This window comes from Bombus vosnesenskii, unplaced genomic scaffold (assembly GCF_011952255.1).
Source record: "Bombus vosnesenskii isolate JDL3184/JDL3185 unplaced genomic scaffold, Bvos_JDL3184-5_v1.1 scf7180000013285, whole genome shotgun sequence".
NCBI classification, from domain to species: domain Eukaryota; kingdom Metazoa; phylum Arthropoda; class Insecta; order Hymenoptera; family Apidae; genus Bombus; species Bombus vosnesenskii.
In genome coordinates, this window is record NW_022882938.1 from 3835673 (window position 1) to 3855792 (window position 20120).

General features: G+C 40.7%; 1 protein-coding gene across 6 annotated transcripts in view; it reads left to right on the forward strand.

The window, feature by feature from the left end:
• The window catches only part of LOC117232286 (ETS-like protein pointed), a 145331-nt gene that overhangs the window by 90926 nt on the left and 34285 nt on the right, over positions 1-20120 (forward strand). For all 6 annotated transcript variants that reach the window (XM_033491592.1, XM_033491598.1, XM_033491596.1 and 3 more), the window contains one exon: positions 12559-12675. In XM_033491592.1, the coding sequence (XP_033347483.1) occupies positions 12559-12675 (117 nt within the window). The remainder of the gene's footprint in view (positions 1-12558; positions 12676-20120) is intronic.

Below are 20120 nucleotides of genomic sequence, written 5' to 3' on the forward strand. Positions count from 1 at the left end.
CTCTTAAATGGAAGAACACGTGGTTTTACAGAGGTTTGCAAAGCGAGGAAGTCGATAGAATTGAATTAAGATCGAAATGTTACGAATGAATGGAAAATGAGATGTTAGAAATAGCAGAGGAACGCTATGGTATAATAAACGTTAGATCTTTTGCAATTTATAATCGTGCAATTACCATCGTCCGGCAATACGTAAAATTATGGAAGTAAATAAATTTGCTTTTAGAGAAGTGGAACGCTAATCATACAACTGGGATTGTAATAAACGTACAGTCTTTCGTGAAACCAGATAGTACGCGGTTACAGTTTTACAAAGATGGCAATCTTCCGTGATAAAGTTTGCAGAATTGAATTAAATGAACTGTTTTCTCTGTTACAAATAGTCAAGAAATCTAATGCGATATTATAAACATTATGTCTTTCGTAATTTATCTTAACATTCATCGTTATTCGCAGCAGGTCGTAGCGATAACTGGAATTATGAAAATGAATCATATGCTTTTACAGAAGTTGAACGCTAATCATATACCTGGCAGAGAACGAAATCGAGAAAATACGATATTTCAAAACAAACACGCTTGAAATATCCGTACGAATAAATTTGTTTAATCTCTATCATCTACAGGATTTAAAAAATGAAATAGTACGATCCGCGAAGAATTACATATACAATACTACGATTCTCTTCTGGTTGCACGACAAATTCCCAAGACGGTAATTTACAAACTCGTTTGAAAGAATCCTTCGTTGAATCTCCTTCGTTTCCCAAACCTGACGATCGTTCCTCTTGATGGTTAACCATACGAGAGGCGTGGCTGAAAAGACTATCAACAAAATGACGACGTACCAAGCGCAAACAAACCGTCGTCGTCGAGATAGATAAGTTTTATCTGGCTACCGGATAGCCCTGGTCAGCCCTTTCGGGGAAACCGCAGTCTATACAACTTGTGTCGTATATTCTTAACGACACAGGATGTGTACAGGGAAATTACGGAATCTTACCACAATCTCTGCAACCACGGACCTTTATTTTCTTCGTGCAATTCTCCTCATCTAAAATCCTTCTAACTTGACATAACGAACACGCTGACTCCAAGTGGCGGAGCTGCAATCTACTTGAAGCAAAACATCAATTACACAGAAATACAGTTTAGCAACAATATCGAAACAATTTTTTTTTACCGTTTTACTGACTTTTCGTCAACGAAAAATATGTATCTTGCATTGAGCATTCGCACCGTGGGCGCTAATAAAGTTAGAAGGTGCATGTGATCATAAACATACAACGAAGAAGGTTCTTTTATCCCGTTGGTTAAATAAATTTTCACTAATAAACGTAATTGTTCCGAAATTTTTGCCTCTGTTAGAGTAGACATAAAATTGATGTAATCCTTATGTTGTCATTAGCGTGTCATTGCTATGTGCCATAATCGCCGAAGGTCGTACCGAACTTTTCCTTCTCGTTGTCACGATCCGATGCGATGTGAAGCGCATAATATCGGTTAAAATATTCCAAACATTATTCCTTTTTACGCGTTAAATTACAAGATTTCGAGAACAAGATGAATATTTTTCTATGTTTTTTTTTTTCACCAACAGTGACAAATTGTTCTTTAAAAAAATACCGACAAAAAGTGTGACATTTCTACCGCTGAAATCCTTCTCTATGTAAGGACAATGTCTAATAATATCGGACACACGTTCATGCTATTTTTATAACGAATAGCGTGGAACGTTCTCCGCACCTCTAGAGATTTGCGGCTGTTCTGTGGGGAGGAAAATACATATGTATTTCGTTCTAGTGTATTTTTACCACAGCAACCCTCGTTCGTCTCGAATTCACGTTCTTTCCAGTGGTAAGTGGAATAATTAGGGTGAGTTCCCCTATTGGACGCGTTTCACGTTTCCACGAGGCCGCCGAGCAACAGGTGTACGAGGGTCACGTGCACGCTAAATAGACGCTGGAACGGTGCACCGTGTGTCTCATTAATTAGCGCGATCGACAGTTTGCAACTTGATTAACCGTGGCCTGCTTCTTTGTCTCGAATAATTCGCTAGATAACGAAGCGTAGGTAGCTGAGAAAATTACGCAAAGTAATTGAGTAATATATCAAATATAACGAAACTGGATCTTTCTAAAAATATAAAGCGGTATTTCCATGGTAAAAAATTTTATGCAACAATTTTAATTCTCTTAGAGTTAAATCGTTTTAGGTTTTAGACACGGGAACAATTTTTCTCTTGTCAATTGTTAATTCTTCAACGACACAGAATGTTTATTGACCAGTTTTCCTATATGAAATAATTGCATTACGATGAGCAAATACGAGAAAATACAACGTTCCGATAATATGTCTACGAATCATTCTATTTCGTCAGAGTAAAAGCGTTCTATCGATAAAACGTTCTTCTGGTATTTTTCACGGACTGAAATTTAAGAGCAATTTTGTCGAGAACTACTGGGTATATTTATCGCGTACTTAATTAATAACTTATCGTGGTATACGCTACATCGAGAATTATGAAAGGGCTAAGGTGTCGTTATTCGTAAGTTTTACATTTGCCAATCGTCTGACTCAATTTTATCTGGAGAAAATGATCCTGTCCAACTTTCCAAACGCGAAGAAATCGCAGTTACGACACCTGTGCCGTTTTTAATGTCTTGATTAACGGATAGAGGGAAGTGTCAATTAGAAGCACGAACGATCGGTGCAGCGTCCAGAGCGAAAACTGCTAGACAAAAAAAAAAAAAAAAAAAAAAAAGAAACAAGGAGCGAATATAAAAACGAATTACAGTCGTTTTCTTGCGTGCAGAGCACGACTAAGCGTTTTCTTCCAGTGATTGCTACCTTTGTTTGCTTTGTTCACGTGACCTGACATCTTAATCGTCACGAATTTCCCATCAGATTAAATCAAGACGTTTTTCTGGGTAATATTAATACATGAGTCGTTAATACATATTAATACACAATATTAACGAGGCGAAGTCGATGGAACAAGAAACGAAAATAGAACAGCGACGATTCGAAGAGTCGCAATTAAGTCTCGTTCGTACTAGTCAAGTTGAATGGAGGCGAGTTAGGTATTTTTCACGCCGTTTCAACCCGTATATCGTGGATCGTGTCGCTGATAAGCGTTTTCGTCCTCGTCAGAATGTTGCACTTTTCGCTAGATGCGTTCGATATCCTTGCTATGCAAGGCCAGTCGTCAAGCAAGCTCTTTATCAATTAATTCTGCCTATATTACTCATCGATTCTATGTATATTACTTATTATTAATTCTCTGTATTTATCTATCTACCGCTTCAATTTAATTTCGAATCGCTTGATGGATGTAATTTGATTTGTACGAGCACGAATTTGAATTCAAACAACACCAGAGGTTTACCAACGTGTACCTTCTATATTTACTTGACTTGAAATATCTTCAAGTTTCTATCTCTCCACTCATTAATCAAATCACTCGACGTCGAGTCAGTTTGGATTCAAGCAACTCGACCAGTCCGAGCGAGACTCGAAACGGGACAAAGAGGAAGAAAAGAAAAAAGAACGAAAGTTTACAAAATTGTTCGAGTCGTACACGTATGCGTGTAACGTAGCAAGGAAATAAGAGAGTGGAAGATTTTGGAACCGAGAACTGCACACACAGGCTAGTAGTTTGTTCAGGACAGCTGCCGCAGTTGTTTGGCTGCTGAGTATATTCCAGAGTCGCCGTGGAAAGAGGGATAAGCCAGAAGACGTTGCCAGCACGTGCCCCGTGTCCGTTAAAACTCATCTACAAACTTACTTCGCCGTGTTCCACGTGGTGGAGAAGAAGGGAAAAAAATTACGACCCCATAAGCGAGCGCCGAAGGAACTCGATCGTTTTTTAATTCTCCAGCTTGGAAGAAGAGAGAGAAAGAGAGAGAGAGAGAGAGAGAATATGGTCCAGGCGTTGCACGCGTTTCCGGGAAAATTTGACGTCAACCAGAGACGCTCGATTCTCTTTCTCTGTCAATTACGTGAAACGCTTTTATCGGTCCGCGCTTCCTAGTTTGTTCGGCACTGGGAAATCATTTCATAATATATATTGAAATGCAACGTAGGTTCTTTTAAATTTTTAAGTTCTCGACTTTTTCACTCTGACACATTCGAACGCTTGTTTGTCTTTGACAGAGATTAATTTAATCGAAAAATTCGAGACAAACTTTTTTGCAAGATTTTATTCTTTGCGATCATCGCAGCTAATGTATAATAGAATGCGACCACACGATGGAATTAATTTCTTCAAAACGATCCGCTCCTAGCATCTCTCGGATTTTTGTCACGTTGAGACAACGTAGACTCATAGATGACATTACGTCTGCCCGTAAAACTGTAAAAAGCTACGTAGGCTGCTCGGAATTTCTCCAGCTTTTTAACCTTAAATCTCTGTACAGGACTAACTATACCTCTGGTAGTTGATTCGTTCGCCCATCTACTCCGCTTCTCTTGCAAATTCTTAATCATCTGTTCATTTATATCGATCTTTAGCTGTACCAAAGGCTGTTATCTTTGCAATAATTAAAAATAAGCAAAGAAATAAATGAAATTAATATACGTGTAATAATAAATTTGGCGTAGGTACGTACATATTTGGCAAAGTTTGTTGGAAACTTCTGTACATTTACATTGCGTCATTGCTAAATTATAAGCTAGACAAAGAAGGTTGTTTCAAACGACGTTCTTTTAAATAGGGCCTGATTGTTATTTCTACATTATTCATTTAACATTATTCAAATGAGGAATTACTTAAAATACTCTGTCTCGTGTTTACACGTCGTAATGTGATCACTTTGCATAAGATACGAATTACCGGGACCAGTCGTTAAACTGTTCAAAAAATATGGAATAATGTTCTGTAAGGTATTTATCTTCTAAGAATTTGAAACGATCCTCTAAAAATGTTTCCGTCGATAAAATCCGTACGATCGAGCCGACCACGATGACGAGGTACAGTCGCTTTGCAATTAAAAGCAGTACGTTTCGCCGTGACAAAAGATTCTTCGGTTTTGTACACGGTTACCAGGGAAAAATGCAGATCAGCAGAGAATACCAAGTGACCGAGGGCGATTATTAAATTTGTCTTCGAAGTGAAAGAGTGCACGGAACCGGAGCAGATCGAGAGTGAACTTTCCATCGCTGATAATTAACGAATGGTGAACGTTTCAGAAGGAACCTTTCGTCGGTGAAAAATTCTGTGCTACTCTCTTTCGTTGTTCACTGGAATTTATTCTGCTCTTGAGTTGCGAATAGTCCGGTCTGTTTCAAAAGTTTTAGTGTTACCCATAAATTGAAACGATCACTAAAATTTATATTGCCATACGACAAACTATAAGCCGAGCCATTTTTTTTAGTAGAAAAATGGGTGAAACGTGAGTGATTGAATTAAAAATTTTTACGACACCGAACGGTTGTCAATGCGACGATTAAAAATTGTATTAAAATTATGATATAACAAACTGGAAACGGAGTATTTCTCTTTTAAATGTTCCCAAAACTGAAAACAAGACAACACGTTCATGCATATTTGAAAACCTAATTCCTACATTCTACACGGGCAGCCTTTAATCGCTCTTAATTCCATCGTAGAAAATTCTGAAGGGAAACTGAAAGGGGCAATAAATTCGTTTTAACGTCTGAAACCAGCGGGACCAAAAATCCAAGTCGTCCAAGGGACTCTTTCGAATAGAAGTGTGTCGCTTCAAGTCAATTAAGCTTATCGTATCGAAAGAATTATTTTTCTGTCGACTGTACGATATCGGTTAGGCCCGGGGTTGAGCTCTGGCCGCAAATAACGCGAGCTATGCAAATTTATGTTGAACGAGCCGGGTCAAGTGTCAGCCGGGTCGCGGGTCATTAGCCATTTGCATTTCCATTCGATTAAGCAATGCCCATCGCGGATAACTTGGCTTCGATATCGGTCTGGATATCGAATTTTGTTCCGCAACAAGAGAAAAAAAAGCACATAGAAACGAAATAACCATTCTTGCACCTGCACCATTTCCATCCTTAAATTCACCAATTATTTTTTAGCCGTAGCTGTTTGAATTGGTAATATTCTTCGAATATAACGCTTGGTAATATAGCGGCGAAGTATAAAATAATATATACGAGAAAGTAATAAAAATCTTACGATTACTATGTACAATATAAATCACAGGTCAACGTAATGCGTACATATATGCAATAAAAATCCTATATCGCGCAAATAGGTTTATCCTATTCACATTTTGAGATCACACACGGCATAATTGTAAATATCTCGACTGTCATTGGACAGCACTTAGTCGCGAACATTGGCTGGAAAGTAAAAGCAATTAGACAGCTATAAAAGTATTCTCCAGAGGCTCTATGGTTCCTAATGGTGCAAGAAGTTAACGCGAGGAATGCGGAGGTAGACAGAGCTCCGTCTAGACAAAGTTACCACGTAAGTAGCGTGTTATACCACGTAAGAAATAATGCTACTTAACTTCAATTCATTCGCGTACTCGATTTAATTTTTTTTTTATCCAGCAACGAACCAGCTACTATTCCCCTTAAGCGTTCGTACGTCTAAAACAACCGCGATAATAAATCCTCGATTTCATTTAAAAAAAAAAAAGTCCTACCATGAGAGTCGATGCTTCGATGGCAAAGCAATTATTCGAAGATTAATCGGTCTGTCCAAGGCAGCACATCTCAATAGGCTTTCGTTTGAGAACGTAAGAGTGTCCCAACAGCGATCGATAATCGCGATCGCCACAGATAGGCAGATGCATCCTCGATCTATAGGCCTGTTTCGATCACCAGCTCACCAGCTAACAGCCATTACATCAGATACGATTAGTCGCACGAAAGGAAACGTAATGTCCACATGTTCCACTTGTAACGTAATTACGGCCCGCGGCTCTCCTGCGTACGGGGTGCTACTTGTATAGGTTCGAAAGGTTTCGTACGAGAAAGTGGCAGATACCAAACGCAGCCTCCTTCGACTAGAATTATCGAAAATGAATTAAAAGAAGCTGTATTTAATGGCTCTATTCAAGCTACATTTAATAACGATAAAATAAAAGAATTTCATTTGGTCGAGTATCTTGTAAGTATTTCAGGTCTCTAAATTCTTGAGAGAATTTACTTCTCGTTCGTGGGAGATTGTATAGATGTTTTATGTAAGTTGATTAATCTTCAATTAAGGTAGGTTAGATACTTTCGTGTAATTGTAGGTGATCGACACGATTACTATGTGTTTTACGTGGTACGTATCGACAGTGGTATTTATCGCGTAGAATATATAGTGTCAGCGTTGTCAAGTTAGCGTCAGTCACCACTGTCAAAATTAAGTATCTTGCAATTGAGTGGTCTGTGTCACGGTATTGTGGACATAGCCCAACGTTTATACGTTTTTGCTGCAAAGAGCAGATATACAGAGTGGTTGGTAACTGGTGGTACAAGCAGAAGGAGGGGTGATTCTACGCGAAAAAGGAAGTCGAAAATATAAAATAACAATTTTTCGTTCGAGGCTTTGTTTTCGAGAAAATCGACTTTGAATTTTCTTTCACTTTATCGCGTCTCGTTATAACGGATCTCACTGTAGATTGTTGTCTCGATGGAAACGTTAAAAAAAAAAGAAAAGATTTTTGTTTTATATTTTCGACTTCTTTTTTCGCGTAGAATCACCCCCTTTCCGCTTGTACCACCAGTCACCAACCACCCTGTATATTTACGAATTCGTCTACTAACTTCATCTTTATTTCCACTTACATGTAGCGAGTGGATTCCATAAAAAAAAAAGTGAAGTTTCAAATGAATTTCAATAAATATGTAGCGGTACATATGTATGTTCAAATCATGTTGTTGTTTTGCCTCGGAGTAGCAATATCGTTAGAATATACATAATGTAATAATAAATGAACTCCAGGCAAAACAATGTCGCCGTTATGTGCATCCATCAAACGTAGACGAATTTGAATTTTCCGGCTCTCCCCCGACCAGTATAAATAAACGGACACGATCGTAAGGAGTTCAGTATCTATTAGTTATCAACGTGTTATCAGCGATCTAATTAGCGATTTACATTATCTTTGGCGAATCTGTTAGTACGAGCGATTATTGTCTGTATTAATTTATTTATCATTTTAAATATACTTGACGGTTTTCAACAGCGAGTTATCTCGTTATTCGAACAAACCAACCATCCTCTACACAGACTAAACGATCCTCTACAAATAAAAACCGCTGGACACAACGAACCTCCAATTTTCTCATAAAAAGAAATCCCCCTATTCCATATTTCCCATCCAAGTAAAAGCCAAATTTCGAATTTTTCTCTCTAAAAGCTGCACACAGATCCAGAAAATGTGTAATCCCTCAAACTGAAGCAAACGTTAACCGAAATTCACCACTGCTTCGTTTCATCGGCGTATGAAAGCAAATCGCAACAGCGTAAATTCGGCTTTCGGAACACACCAAACTGAGGCAAATTTTTAGAAAGGCGACCTCGCTGTTTAAACATTCTCACGACGAATACGCGATTCGCGCGAAGCAAATATTCGATGGAGAAATTTGTAGAAGGTACGAATTCGACCTAAAATTCTTCGATCACGGAGGTCTTCGATTCGCTTGGTACTGACAGGAGATAAATCTGCGAGGCCTCAGGATCGACTCCATCGCGATCCACGGAATCCGAGGGGGCATCGGGCATTTACTGGCAGAGCTCGTCGTGCTCGATCATACACGGCATTCGCAACGAGCCAGCCACAGGCGTCGTTCCTGCAAATGTGGTCCGATTGATATTCCAACCACGGGGCAAGCGTTGCGCCGTGGCACGTGGGTTTTCAATTCGACTTCTCCGGCAGCCGTGCCGGCGTTCTCCGTTCTCTCGATCCTTACAACCGGACAATCCTTCTCCTCCTGACGATTACACGTTCCACGACGCGTACGTTCCCTCGTCACGATGAATAATTCCGTATCGTGGCTGATACACTTTGCACCCGTGCCATCGCTCCCTCTGTTGGATATGGTGTTTCGCGACAAGGCTGTGCCGATTTTTCAACGAATTCGTTTAGGATTATCTGTAGAAGAAGATTTTGAAAATTCTCTACAGCCAACATTTTACTTGCTTCTTAAAGAAGGAAATCGTAATTTTTCAGTTTGGTCCGAGCTTTCGAGGCTAATAGTCGTATCGCTTGGAAGTCGAGCTGATCGACCACGTTTTCTGGAAATTTCTTAATTTTCATATCGGAACGTACGATCGTAAATAGCGTATCGCTGTACACGTGATACGAATGACGGTCAGAAATTGATAGGTAACAGAATCGTGAGTAATTCATGACTCTGACTTTATCGTGAACTCTAAGTCTAGCATTTTACGCAAATAGATCGATCCGTTTGTCATCTTGTAAAACATTTCGATTTCTTAACTTTTTAGCTTCACGTTCGTACATCTCTTAAATATCTTCTCAAATTTTACGTATCGGAGGATGAATAAATTTTGAAAAAAACGTTCCCTTCTTTTACAAATTATACATCGATTCTACAATATAAGCCCGTTTTACGGGGAAGGATTAACGATATTCGTGATTTATTATTTCTATCGCGTGTCAAATTCGCCAAAGCCATTTAAGGATACGTCGGACGATCGGGAGAGCTCTCTAGCGAATAGCTGGCTCGAAACGACCACGAACAGCGTCGATACTTTGTACGTTTGTAACCAGCGCGCCGGCATGCAAATTTGTTGGCTCGCACGTGTTCGTGAGTGGCTGTACGCACACGCACGCGGCCGCGTGTGCCTGTGCGCGTTGAGACAAAGGTGCTTATGGGTTACGGGAGACTTACCGTGCGTGCACGCCATACATACTTAATGGACTTTCGGCGGTACGCCGTTGGAAGAGCTTATAGCCATGCAAATCCAGCTGTGCAGATATCCCCGCGTTCCCCAAGGAAACACGATTTTTATCGCACCGCGCCATCCTAAGTTTCTTTCGTCTAGAACGCGTTCTCCTGTTTCTTCGTCTCCTTGTTCCTTTTCTTTTTCGTCTTTTCCTTCTTCTTTTTCTTCTTCTCCCTCCTCCTCCTCCTTTCTTTCTTCCTTCTTCGTAAATCTTGATAAATCATAAATCGTTCGATTTACTGTTTTGAGAACAGGTTTCGTTTTAAAGCTTCGTTTCGTAGAAGCGAAGAGAATAAAGTTCGAGCCTGACGGATAATTTGCGTTTATCGAAAACGGAAGAAACGTAACGAAGCAGGTTTGATAAGATAGAACGGTGGCTGGTGTGAAAATAAAGCCAGTGGTCTGGTCATGTATGGCCGCAGGTCTTCAGCTTCCTTCTGATATAGACTTTCCAAAACGATGGATATTTTCTCGAATGAAATTATAACAGTTAAAGACATTTCGTAGAAGCATAATCTGCAGTGCAATTAAGTATTGCCTGGCCATCGAAACGTTCTAGGCTAATTTCTAGCCTCGGATCGTTCACAAATTCACCCCAAAACTTCAGTCTAACCTACGATAAGGTAGCCCGTAATGAAAAGACAAGGAACATCAGATAACGAAACAAAATTCAATCCTTGACCATCCCCTCAGGAATTTCAAATGCGTGCTCGTACGTAAATGCCAGACAGAAAACAGTATCGCCTGACAAACTGGAATAACGTATGAAACGAAATCAAAGAACATCTTAAGGTATTTGTGGCGCGATAATATTCTTCGAGATCAAAGCACGCCGAGACTCGAAAATCATATTCTTCGCGCATGTCCGAGATTCTCCGTGTAGGAAGGAATTTCTTGGCTGTCTGTACTTTCTACGCGCGCGCACTAACAAACAATTCAGAAATGGGCAGAGCGGCGCAACTTCGCGTTATAATATACGGCACTTTGAGCGCAGAAACGACCGATATCGCATACTTCACAGTACGCACGTACTTTTATCCAAAAACGACGAGACGAAGGCTAAATTTCCTTAAAGAAAAAAAAAAAAAAAAGAAAGAAAAAGATTCTTCTAGCCATTTTACGTATTACTTTTTCTATCAATTTCGTAGTAACGGCTTCTCCGCGATTAATTAAAAAGTCATTTTTGCAGCGACTCGACAATCATACAAAACTTTCAATTTCAAAAACGAATATTTCCATCTCGATAGAGCTAGGTTCTCTAAAAAAAATTAAATGCCACATAGGTGATGCATACGTGAAAATAACGTACCGTCAAACTTTCAACGAAACCATCAGGAGGAACTCGATGTACGCTACAGATAGTTTAAGGAAACGGACGTTTAATCTTAAACCCCGAAGAACTTTCAAAGTCTACTCATATATATTGTATATCGTATAGATGGTAGACAAAGAATCGCGGAGAGGAGAGCATTGAGCGATCGCGCCATAAGGCGTACGCCGCGTTGTGCACGGCATAGAGCAAGCGTACCTACAACGACGATGCACCTGCACCTGCCCGCCAGTTGCACCCCTCTTTACGACGATGCTATCTAGGATGTAGTGTGCATGCCCCCCTCGCCTCTGTTCGCTTTCGCTGCTCCTGCCGCCGCCGCCGCCGCGACACCTGACGCTCCTCCGTCTACACGCTCCTCCGGCTCTCTCTTCTGCACGCTGACGCGCGCGCGACCGCGTGCACGCCGCTTTGTGAGAAGTACCATTAACCTGGCTTCTCACACATCCACCGATCCCGACTGTTCCGAGTCTGTCTGCCTCTCTACCTGTCTCCCCTTTTCCAACAAACACGCAGTTTACCACCTACCGATAATTTTCATAGACAATGTTTGTGCTCGGTTGGAAGTATATGTATACGTATAATGTGTACGGAGGTTGAGAGAGCTTTGAGAATGGCAAGGTATTTCATTAGGAAGGAGATGGTTTAGGGTAGGTCTCGGAGCTGTATAGGTGTCGGAGAAATTGGGATCGTTGGTCATAGTTTCGCCGGTGATTCAGAAAGATATTTAACGTTTCGCGTTTGACGGACAAAGCGAATTCCGTTGAACGACGCAACAATCAACTCGATGCAACGCTTCGATTTCTATTATTTACTTCGCAAAGATGATGTCAGATTATCGTAACGTAAGTAGAAGCAAAGCGAGATAAGCGATAAACTCATCTGTTTTAGATTCTTGATTTAGCACACTTTCATAATCACCGGCACAATTAATGTGGGAGATTTTAAAATTGCGTCTGTAATTGTGGGGTAATTCTGGTTTTGTAGAGTTTGTTTATTATGTACTGTAACGCAGAGGGAATTTAGATTCGAACGAGGAATTTTAGTTGTGTGAGATTGCTGAATCACTGGGAACCCTAACGTGCAGGATATTCCAAGTTGTGATATTTTCAAACGTAAACAGCCCCGTATTCGATAAATGTCGACTTCTCCACCATAGAAATTTGGAAAATCTAAATTCAAAAAATACTATGTTTTCTTTTCGTTAGCCCTCGCACAAATTTCCAGTTAAGTATATTATCCAGTTGAGTATATTAAGTATATTATTAAGTATATTATTACCATATCAAGTGTATTGTGGTACACGCAGCCGATTAATTTGAGCGTATCCTCACGTTGCAGATATACCGGCACAAGTGCCGCCGTTAACACCTGGGACCAACAAGAAGATGACCGAGGCCCTGGAGGCTTCTTTCGCCTCCTGGGAGAAGGAACGAGTCCGCCTCAACATAACCAAAGGTGAGTGCCGCCTTTTTCCTTCTTCTTCTTCTTCTTCTTCTTCTTCTCTTAATACCGCGTATACTCGTATTCCAACCTCGTGGAAAACGTTCTTTCGTCTTTCTTTCTTTCTTTCTTTCTTACTTCGCCTCTTTTTCCTTCCTCCTTATGCACGTTCCATGGCGTACAGGTTTCTCAACGACTTCTAATTACAGGATCATTGCCGCGATACTCGTGATCCTATTCGCGAGCTTTGACGTTTTCATCCGATCTCTGTGTACGTGTTTGTTCGATTGCTTTTTCTATACCGATGTGAACTATAGCCTGCAAATGTATATGATCTATTTTTTTCTTCTTTTATCTCGTATCTCAAAGAATTTTTTTTTTTTTTTTTTTGCTAATAGAGACATTTATCTTCTATGTCACAGAATGTCCCTTTTTCTTTTTTTCTTTTTTTCTCGTCGAGAATCTCGTGGATCGATATTGAAAGATAGAATGTTTCAGTGTGTTGGATGAGATCGAAGTTCTTGAATCTAATCTCATTAAGAAGGTATTAGAGACGCCTTGAATGTATCGTTAAGACGTTAATCAGCTCGGTATAGCATAAATGTTGATCAAGACTGGATACATTTATTGATCCTGATTAAGATATCCTCGGAAAATGCATTTATTGAGAATCGAGAGTCAGAAGCAGATGCTGATTAATCAAGCCCCAGCGTTTTTGCAACGGTTTGTGGCATTTGCGTTTTTTCCCGGTTGCTATTCTAATAAGTATGATCAATCGAGGTTTTAATCGACGTAATATTCCTCGATACATATCATTCCTTTTAACTACGACATTCTTTAACATTCGTCTTACCATCTTTTAACATTCCGCGTTCTCCAGCTAAAATGTATATCCTGTTCCACTCTCTATGACCTCGCTATCCTTCGAAAATTTCAAAATTTCCAAACTTTATCTACTCTCTGCGTCTATCTACTCTTCAGCTCCAAGTCGATCCAACAACCCCATAGGAAAATCTGTCTTATTTACGCGCTCTCGTTCTCCAAAAATTGTACTAACACGTACGTTATGCCAGTCACTTCTGAAACTCAAAACCTCGATACTTTGTTCGTCTTACTCTTCGAGACCAAGAGCATTGCTCTCGGCAGTTCCGAAAAAGAAATCCGCTCTAAAATATCCTGCACGCCTAAAGAACAGAAGCAAAACGCGACAACTCGAAACGATTATTCCGCAGAACGAAAACCTCTGGAAACTTCAGCGCACGATACTCGAACGAGCTTCTCGTTTGGTTGCACAACGCGTCACGGTCGACCGCGAACGAGAGAAATTTGTCGAAAAATCGGAGTATGGTCTGCGTGTGTGCCCTTTCGAAACCGGGAAAAACCTTGCTGCGTGCAATGGTACGTGCGTGCGTGCGTGCGTGCGTGCATGCGTGCGTGAGTAAGCGAGTGAGTGAGTGCGTGCGTGCGTGCACGGAGACGCGCGAGTATATACGCGATGTGATGTGATGTGCGACGAGGCGGCGATGTGCAGGAATTGTGAATGTGATGTTGATGGTTCTGATGGGGAGCCGATGCCACACATCCGGTATGCGCATTCAGAGCCACGCGGGTGTGACGTTACTTCCGGTCTACATGCCCCGGGTTCGTACCCTCCGGCCAGATCACCTACAGTCTGACCTCCGTGAACCTAACGAGCAACCTCGCGCCGTTCCACTTTACAGCGGTCCGCAGTCGCGCTGATTCTCTAGTCCTTTCTTCTTCCTTCTTTTTCGCCACCTTTTTCTTCTAGTTCTCTCTATAATATCGTCTTTTCATCCTTCCTTTCTCGTTTCTTTGTTCTTTACTCCTCTGTACTATCGATCTTCTTCTCGACGTCCATTGTCTTTGCTCTGGCGTTTGTCACAGTTTGGCTGTAGGCTGATGATGATTTAAGGAAGTAAGAGGATTTGGAGTTTGGAAATTTTGGAGCGGAGATCAAAGGAGGATTTTATTCTTTTGGGAGATAGCTCTTTTATGGTAGAGATTGACGCAGGTTAAATTATAGCGCCGTGGTATCACGGTTTTTCATTTAAGAGGATACGAGTCGGGTTGAAGTACAAGTCCCTTACGATGTTAGGACTTGCGGTACGGATTATGGTTTCAACTTAACTTAAAGGCAGTTTGTATTTGTAACAAAGTCTCGTTTGAACTGCAGCTTTATTTTCAACTGGTTATTTACACTGGAAGTTAGTTTTATTCATTCGAGTATATAAAATATTCAAATTAAAGCACAAGAGGATTTGGAGTTTGGGAAACGAGTGAAACGAGAATTTTATTCTTTCAGGAGATATCTCCTTTCGTTTTGTGTTAGACAACGATGTAGGATAAATTGCAATATGTTATCAAGGTTTTCTACATAATCCCTTGCCTTGCCTCATAGTATCGTATCACAGTCATAGTATGAATTATGCTTGCAATCCAACTCAGGCAATTTGTATTTATAACGAAGCTTCGTTCGAGCTGCAGCTTTCATTTCGATTCTTTGGATTGAAAATTTATTGTGTTTTATTTGATTTATACAAAGTTTAAAGATGCAAAAATGCACGCTATTCGTGTTAAAAACAATATATTTTTGTTTTCGTATATCTACTAGGCAATTCGCAATCAGTCTTCTTCATGGAGATTATATCGATACGTACAATATCCAAAATGAAGAGAAAGAGAATTTGGAGTTTGAAGATTTTGAAACACAAGGTCAGAGGGAGAAACGAGAATTTTATTATTCTAGAAGACATTTCCTTCGTTTTATATTAGACATTGGTGTAAGAGTAATTATATCGCTATGATACCAAAGTCTTCTTTTTGTTTAACCGCTTGCCGTGTCTCGCACTATCACATCACACTATGAATTATGAATCGTAGTATGAATTATGGTCGTATTTATAATTAGACGTAATATTTCTAACAAAGTTTCGTTTGCACCCCGGCATTAATTACAATTCTTTACATTAAAAATTAGCGATCGTTAGACTGCGGATTTTTAATTAAATTTAATTTATTAATTAAACGAGAAAGATCCCTTTCACAAGAAAGGTGATATATAGTAAGAGGAAAACAAGCGTCGGGGTGATACAATCGCTGTGAGACAGTAGTAAGACAAATACGTGTATAAATACGTTGTACTGCAGCTCTACGCTAATGCATCGCTCGGGTTAGCTAAGCCTGCATAAACCTTCTTTCTTGGATTGCTGGTTGAACTGAAGAAAAAGTTGATATTATTGCATAAAACGTTGCCTGACTCACGTATACGAGCAATAGGAGGAGAAGAACGAAGGATAGAATAGAAAATGGTGTGTAGAAGTCGATGAAGTTAAGAAACTGTCTGGACAATCGACAAATTCGTTCAAGATTTTAAATAGAAAGATAGTCTCGCCAAGCAATAATCGGCTGGTTGCAAGTGGATAAAATTTATACAGGGTGGTTGGTAACTGGTGGTACAAGCGGAAGGGGGGCGATTCTACGCGAAAAAAGAAGTCGGAAATATAGAATAAAAATTGTTCGTTCGAGGCTTTGTTTTCGAGAAAATCGACTTTGAATTTTCGCTCGGTACGCGTGCGGTGCGTTATAACGGATCTCACTGTAGATCTTTGTCCCGATGGAAAAATTACAAAAAAAAATTTTTATTCTATATTTCCGACTTGTTTTTTCGCGTAGAATCACCCCCTTTCCGCTTGTACCACCAGTTACCACCCACCCTGTATATTGCCATAATAGGATTCTCTGCATTCATAAGAAATTTGAAGCTGTTTGTGTTTTATTAAAAAAATATATATACAACATCGAAAATAAAGCACGCGATAGAATATTCAATAGGTGAAACAACACTTTAGTTAAGTTTCAATTTTTCGATCATATCGATAAAAATATGAACCTGCATAAACATCCGCAGTCTGGTAATCATAAATTGATCTGTAACTGTGTAGTTAAAGTGGAACCATAAACGAAGAAGGGGTTAGTATTCTTCGTTCGAACAACACAATATATCGCGTGTACTACTCACACTACCGTGATTTCTGTCTGGATCAATCGGAAAGGCAATTAACGAGTAAGTGGAATTGCAAGTAGTTTGATGTTAACACGATCCATTTCTCGAAGTTTGGTACCGTGCGTGCTACAACCGTCGACGAAGCACCTGCTGCACGGAGACACGGCGTGCATTCGCGATTGCATTGCAGGACGTCAGAACCCTCTGACGCATTCGTTATTATGATTTATTCAGAATTTGCCTTTCTTATGAATAATAAGCGCCGCCAAGGATGTATCCCCTTTGTCGAATCGAGACACGGCTCGTCACGTACCGCATCGACACACTATCAGAATGTTGCTCGCCACCGAGACTTGCCATCTTCGAACTCGCGCGATCATCGAGGACAAACATCATCGAGATCCTCGCGGTTAATATTCTGCGTTGATCGAATCCCAGGTCGAAGTCTCGATAGGTTGATATTTTTTCGTTGACTCGTCGAGAATTTCTGCGATCTCAGGGATCAGAGGAATGGTCAGCAAAGTATAGAAATATCGTTTATTTCCTCGTTTATTGGCAGATATCGTCATTTGACGAACTCGATCGAAGCGAGAGAGAAAGTTGACGAAAGAATAAAGAAACAAGGAGAAGAGAAAAAAAAGGGACGATCACGTTACTAAAGTTACCAAAACGAGTTGAAATAACACGGTCGTAATAATTAGAATGATTTATTATTCCAATAATATCCTGCAATAATTGAAACGAATGTTCTAGAAGGAATTGTGCGAAACGAAATTGAAATTGCAATGTAAATTGGAACGTCGAACATCGCGCTGTGCTAACATCGGAGCGTTCAATGGAAAGCGATAAACGATCTTGGTAGAAGATAGAATGCAAAAGTAGAAACATGATGTTAAAGGTGGTTAATTAAAATCTTCAGTGTGAACTGCCATAACCTCGCATCGAGACACGTTTCGATCGGTCTGCCAGACAGATCCATAGAAACGAAACGAAATTAAAAGGAAACGAAAAAAGAGAGACGAGGAGGAGAATGAGATTGGCGTCCACCTGTCCATGAGGGGCCGGTGAAATTTATCACTGGAGGGCAGGTACATCGTATCGTAGGTAAACTGCTTGGCCCTCGCGCAAGCCAGACGGCTCCTAAACCAACCGACCGAAATCACAGTCGGTATTTCTCGATTATTGTCGAAAATGCTTGCGCGTGACACCTGCGGCGATTATCTCTGTTTGAAGATCTCTCGACTAGCTGGATCGCTTCCACCGGTGCTCTTAGGCACCCTTGAGTTCTCGACAATTCGCGGTGTCTCTGTCTCTCTTTGATAATAATCGCAAATATTTCGGTTATATAAATGTTCCAAGAAACTCTGAGCAAAAATAGTATATCTTCCATAATAATAATCGGTTTAAAATACAAACTATAATGGAGTAATTGGAGCTAGCAAGAAAGAAGAAGAAAAAAGGAACGGTAATCCTCCGATTCGAAAGTATCCAGCTTCTACCTAATTTCATTTTTAAGGTGCTATCGCAACGAGGAAGTAGTTTCACTTTCTAATAGTTTGAGCGAACCGACAAAATACCGGGCCAAAACCCATCAAAATCAAGTAACTCTCTCAAACGTGTTATAAAATTCGTGTTAAAAAACGATAAAAGCGAACTTTACGCTTTTCAATACCAAACCTATACCTCTTTTCGTCCCTCTTTCCTTATCTTGTGTTTGTCTATATCTCTCTGCAACAGATACAATTTCAATATCGCGTACAGCCCTGAATTTTCACGGTCTCATTGCACGCCGATCTCGAGTAACCATCAGCGGTCCTGGGAAGCTCGTGTGCACTAGCATGGTGCACTAGCGGACGTCAGAAATCGCGATCAGAAATCAAAGGTGGCCGACGAAAGAGGCATAATGATCGGGTAGAGCGAAAAAGAATAGAAGGAAGAACGTCGTCGGCCTTAGTCCTTGGATGGCCATAGCGAAATCGCGGAGCCGCGGACGGATCTCGCGATCGTCGTCGCGCGTCGCTACGTGACTCGCGAGAGTAACGCCGTTTTTATGAATGGAAGATATTCCTCGTTTCCATTCGTGGAAACGATGAAAACCAGCCAACCAGTCGACGAGAAGGATCGAGCCCGGGGATCGGTGTCGCGGCGATAATACATAAATAGAGGAAAGGTGAGAGAGAGCAAAGAGGACTTGGCTCGCGCGAGTGTCTAACGGCACGGCACGATCAAAGCGACCGCCGATATTTGAGGATCGCGCCGATGTTTGCCGAACTTATTCCTTGTCAGCATTGTTAACAGACTGCTCTCCCTCTTGCTCGTGGTGACACTCCTCCACCCTCTTTACCCTCATTCCGCTCATTCTTTCACGATTACTCCGTTTATTTCGCTTTTAACCACCTCCTAAATGGTCGGGTTATGTGAAGCTATTTTGGGTTCCTCTTTTTCCTTTCTTTCTTTTTTTTTTTTTTTCTTTTTGTTCAGCCGAGAGAAGATCTCGAAACGTTTCCTCGTGGAAGAAATCGAAATTGCCTTCGGTCTTGAAGCTGCAAGCGACCGAGAGTTGAAAGAGCGAAAGGTTGCGTTTAGCTCGCCTCTGCTGCGTTCTACGGATTACTCTCGATCGGACAATATTTTTTCATCGTTAGGAAATTTCTCAAGTTGCAGAGAAACCAGGGAAAAGGCATGCATCGATGTGATTACGTTGCGTTACGTTAAACTACGGTATCCTTGAAACCTTTAGAAAAAACGAGTGGCTTTCTCGATCGAAAGGAAATCGAGATTCGGACGTGAAAGATTAACCTGCTCGCAGCAGAGTTAATTAGAGAAATTTCGTCAGATGTGGAGCAAAACTGTGATTCGGCTTTCCAATAAAGCAACTACGAGAGCTTGGTAATCGTTCCACAGAATTTCCTTCCGTTTTCCCGTTTCGTAATTACGTCGGTGTAATTTTCGCGTTAGACGATACAGCAATAGACGTAAACAAATGCGGAAAAAACGAGCCAAGGTAAGATATTTGCGCGCGAGGGTAGAAGAAGCGATTACAGAGCGTAGTATCGGGTCGGTTCACTCGAAGGCTCTCTCTGTCTCTCTCTCTCTCTCTCTCTCTCTTGTCCGCGCGTACATTGGTTACAGCTTTTAATCAACCATACCGCAATAGACTAATCTAGGCAATTAGTTTCCTACGACGTAATCAACTGGCAGATAAGGTGAAACAACGGGTGGGAGTTAAAAGTCCTGTATTACATTAGATTATTCTTCGTGCATTATCATCGCCCGGAGAGAGAAATATGCAGATCGCGACGCCGCCGGTTAGAGATTATCGACGAAACGAGAAAATATGCAACAAGTGGATGCTTCTTCCAGCCTGTTCTCGTTTAAAAACAGTATTTATTAAGTTAATTCTATATGGCGATGGGATCGAATTTAATGTCTAGTC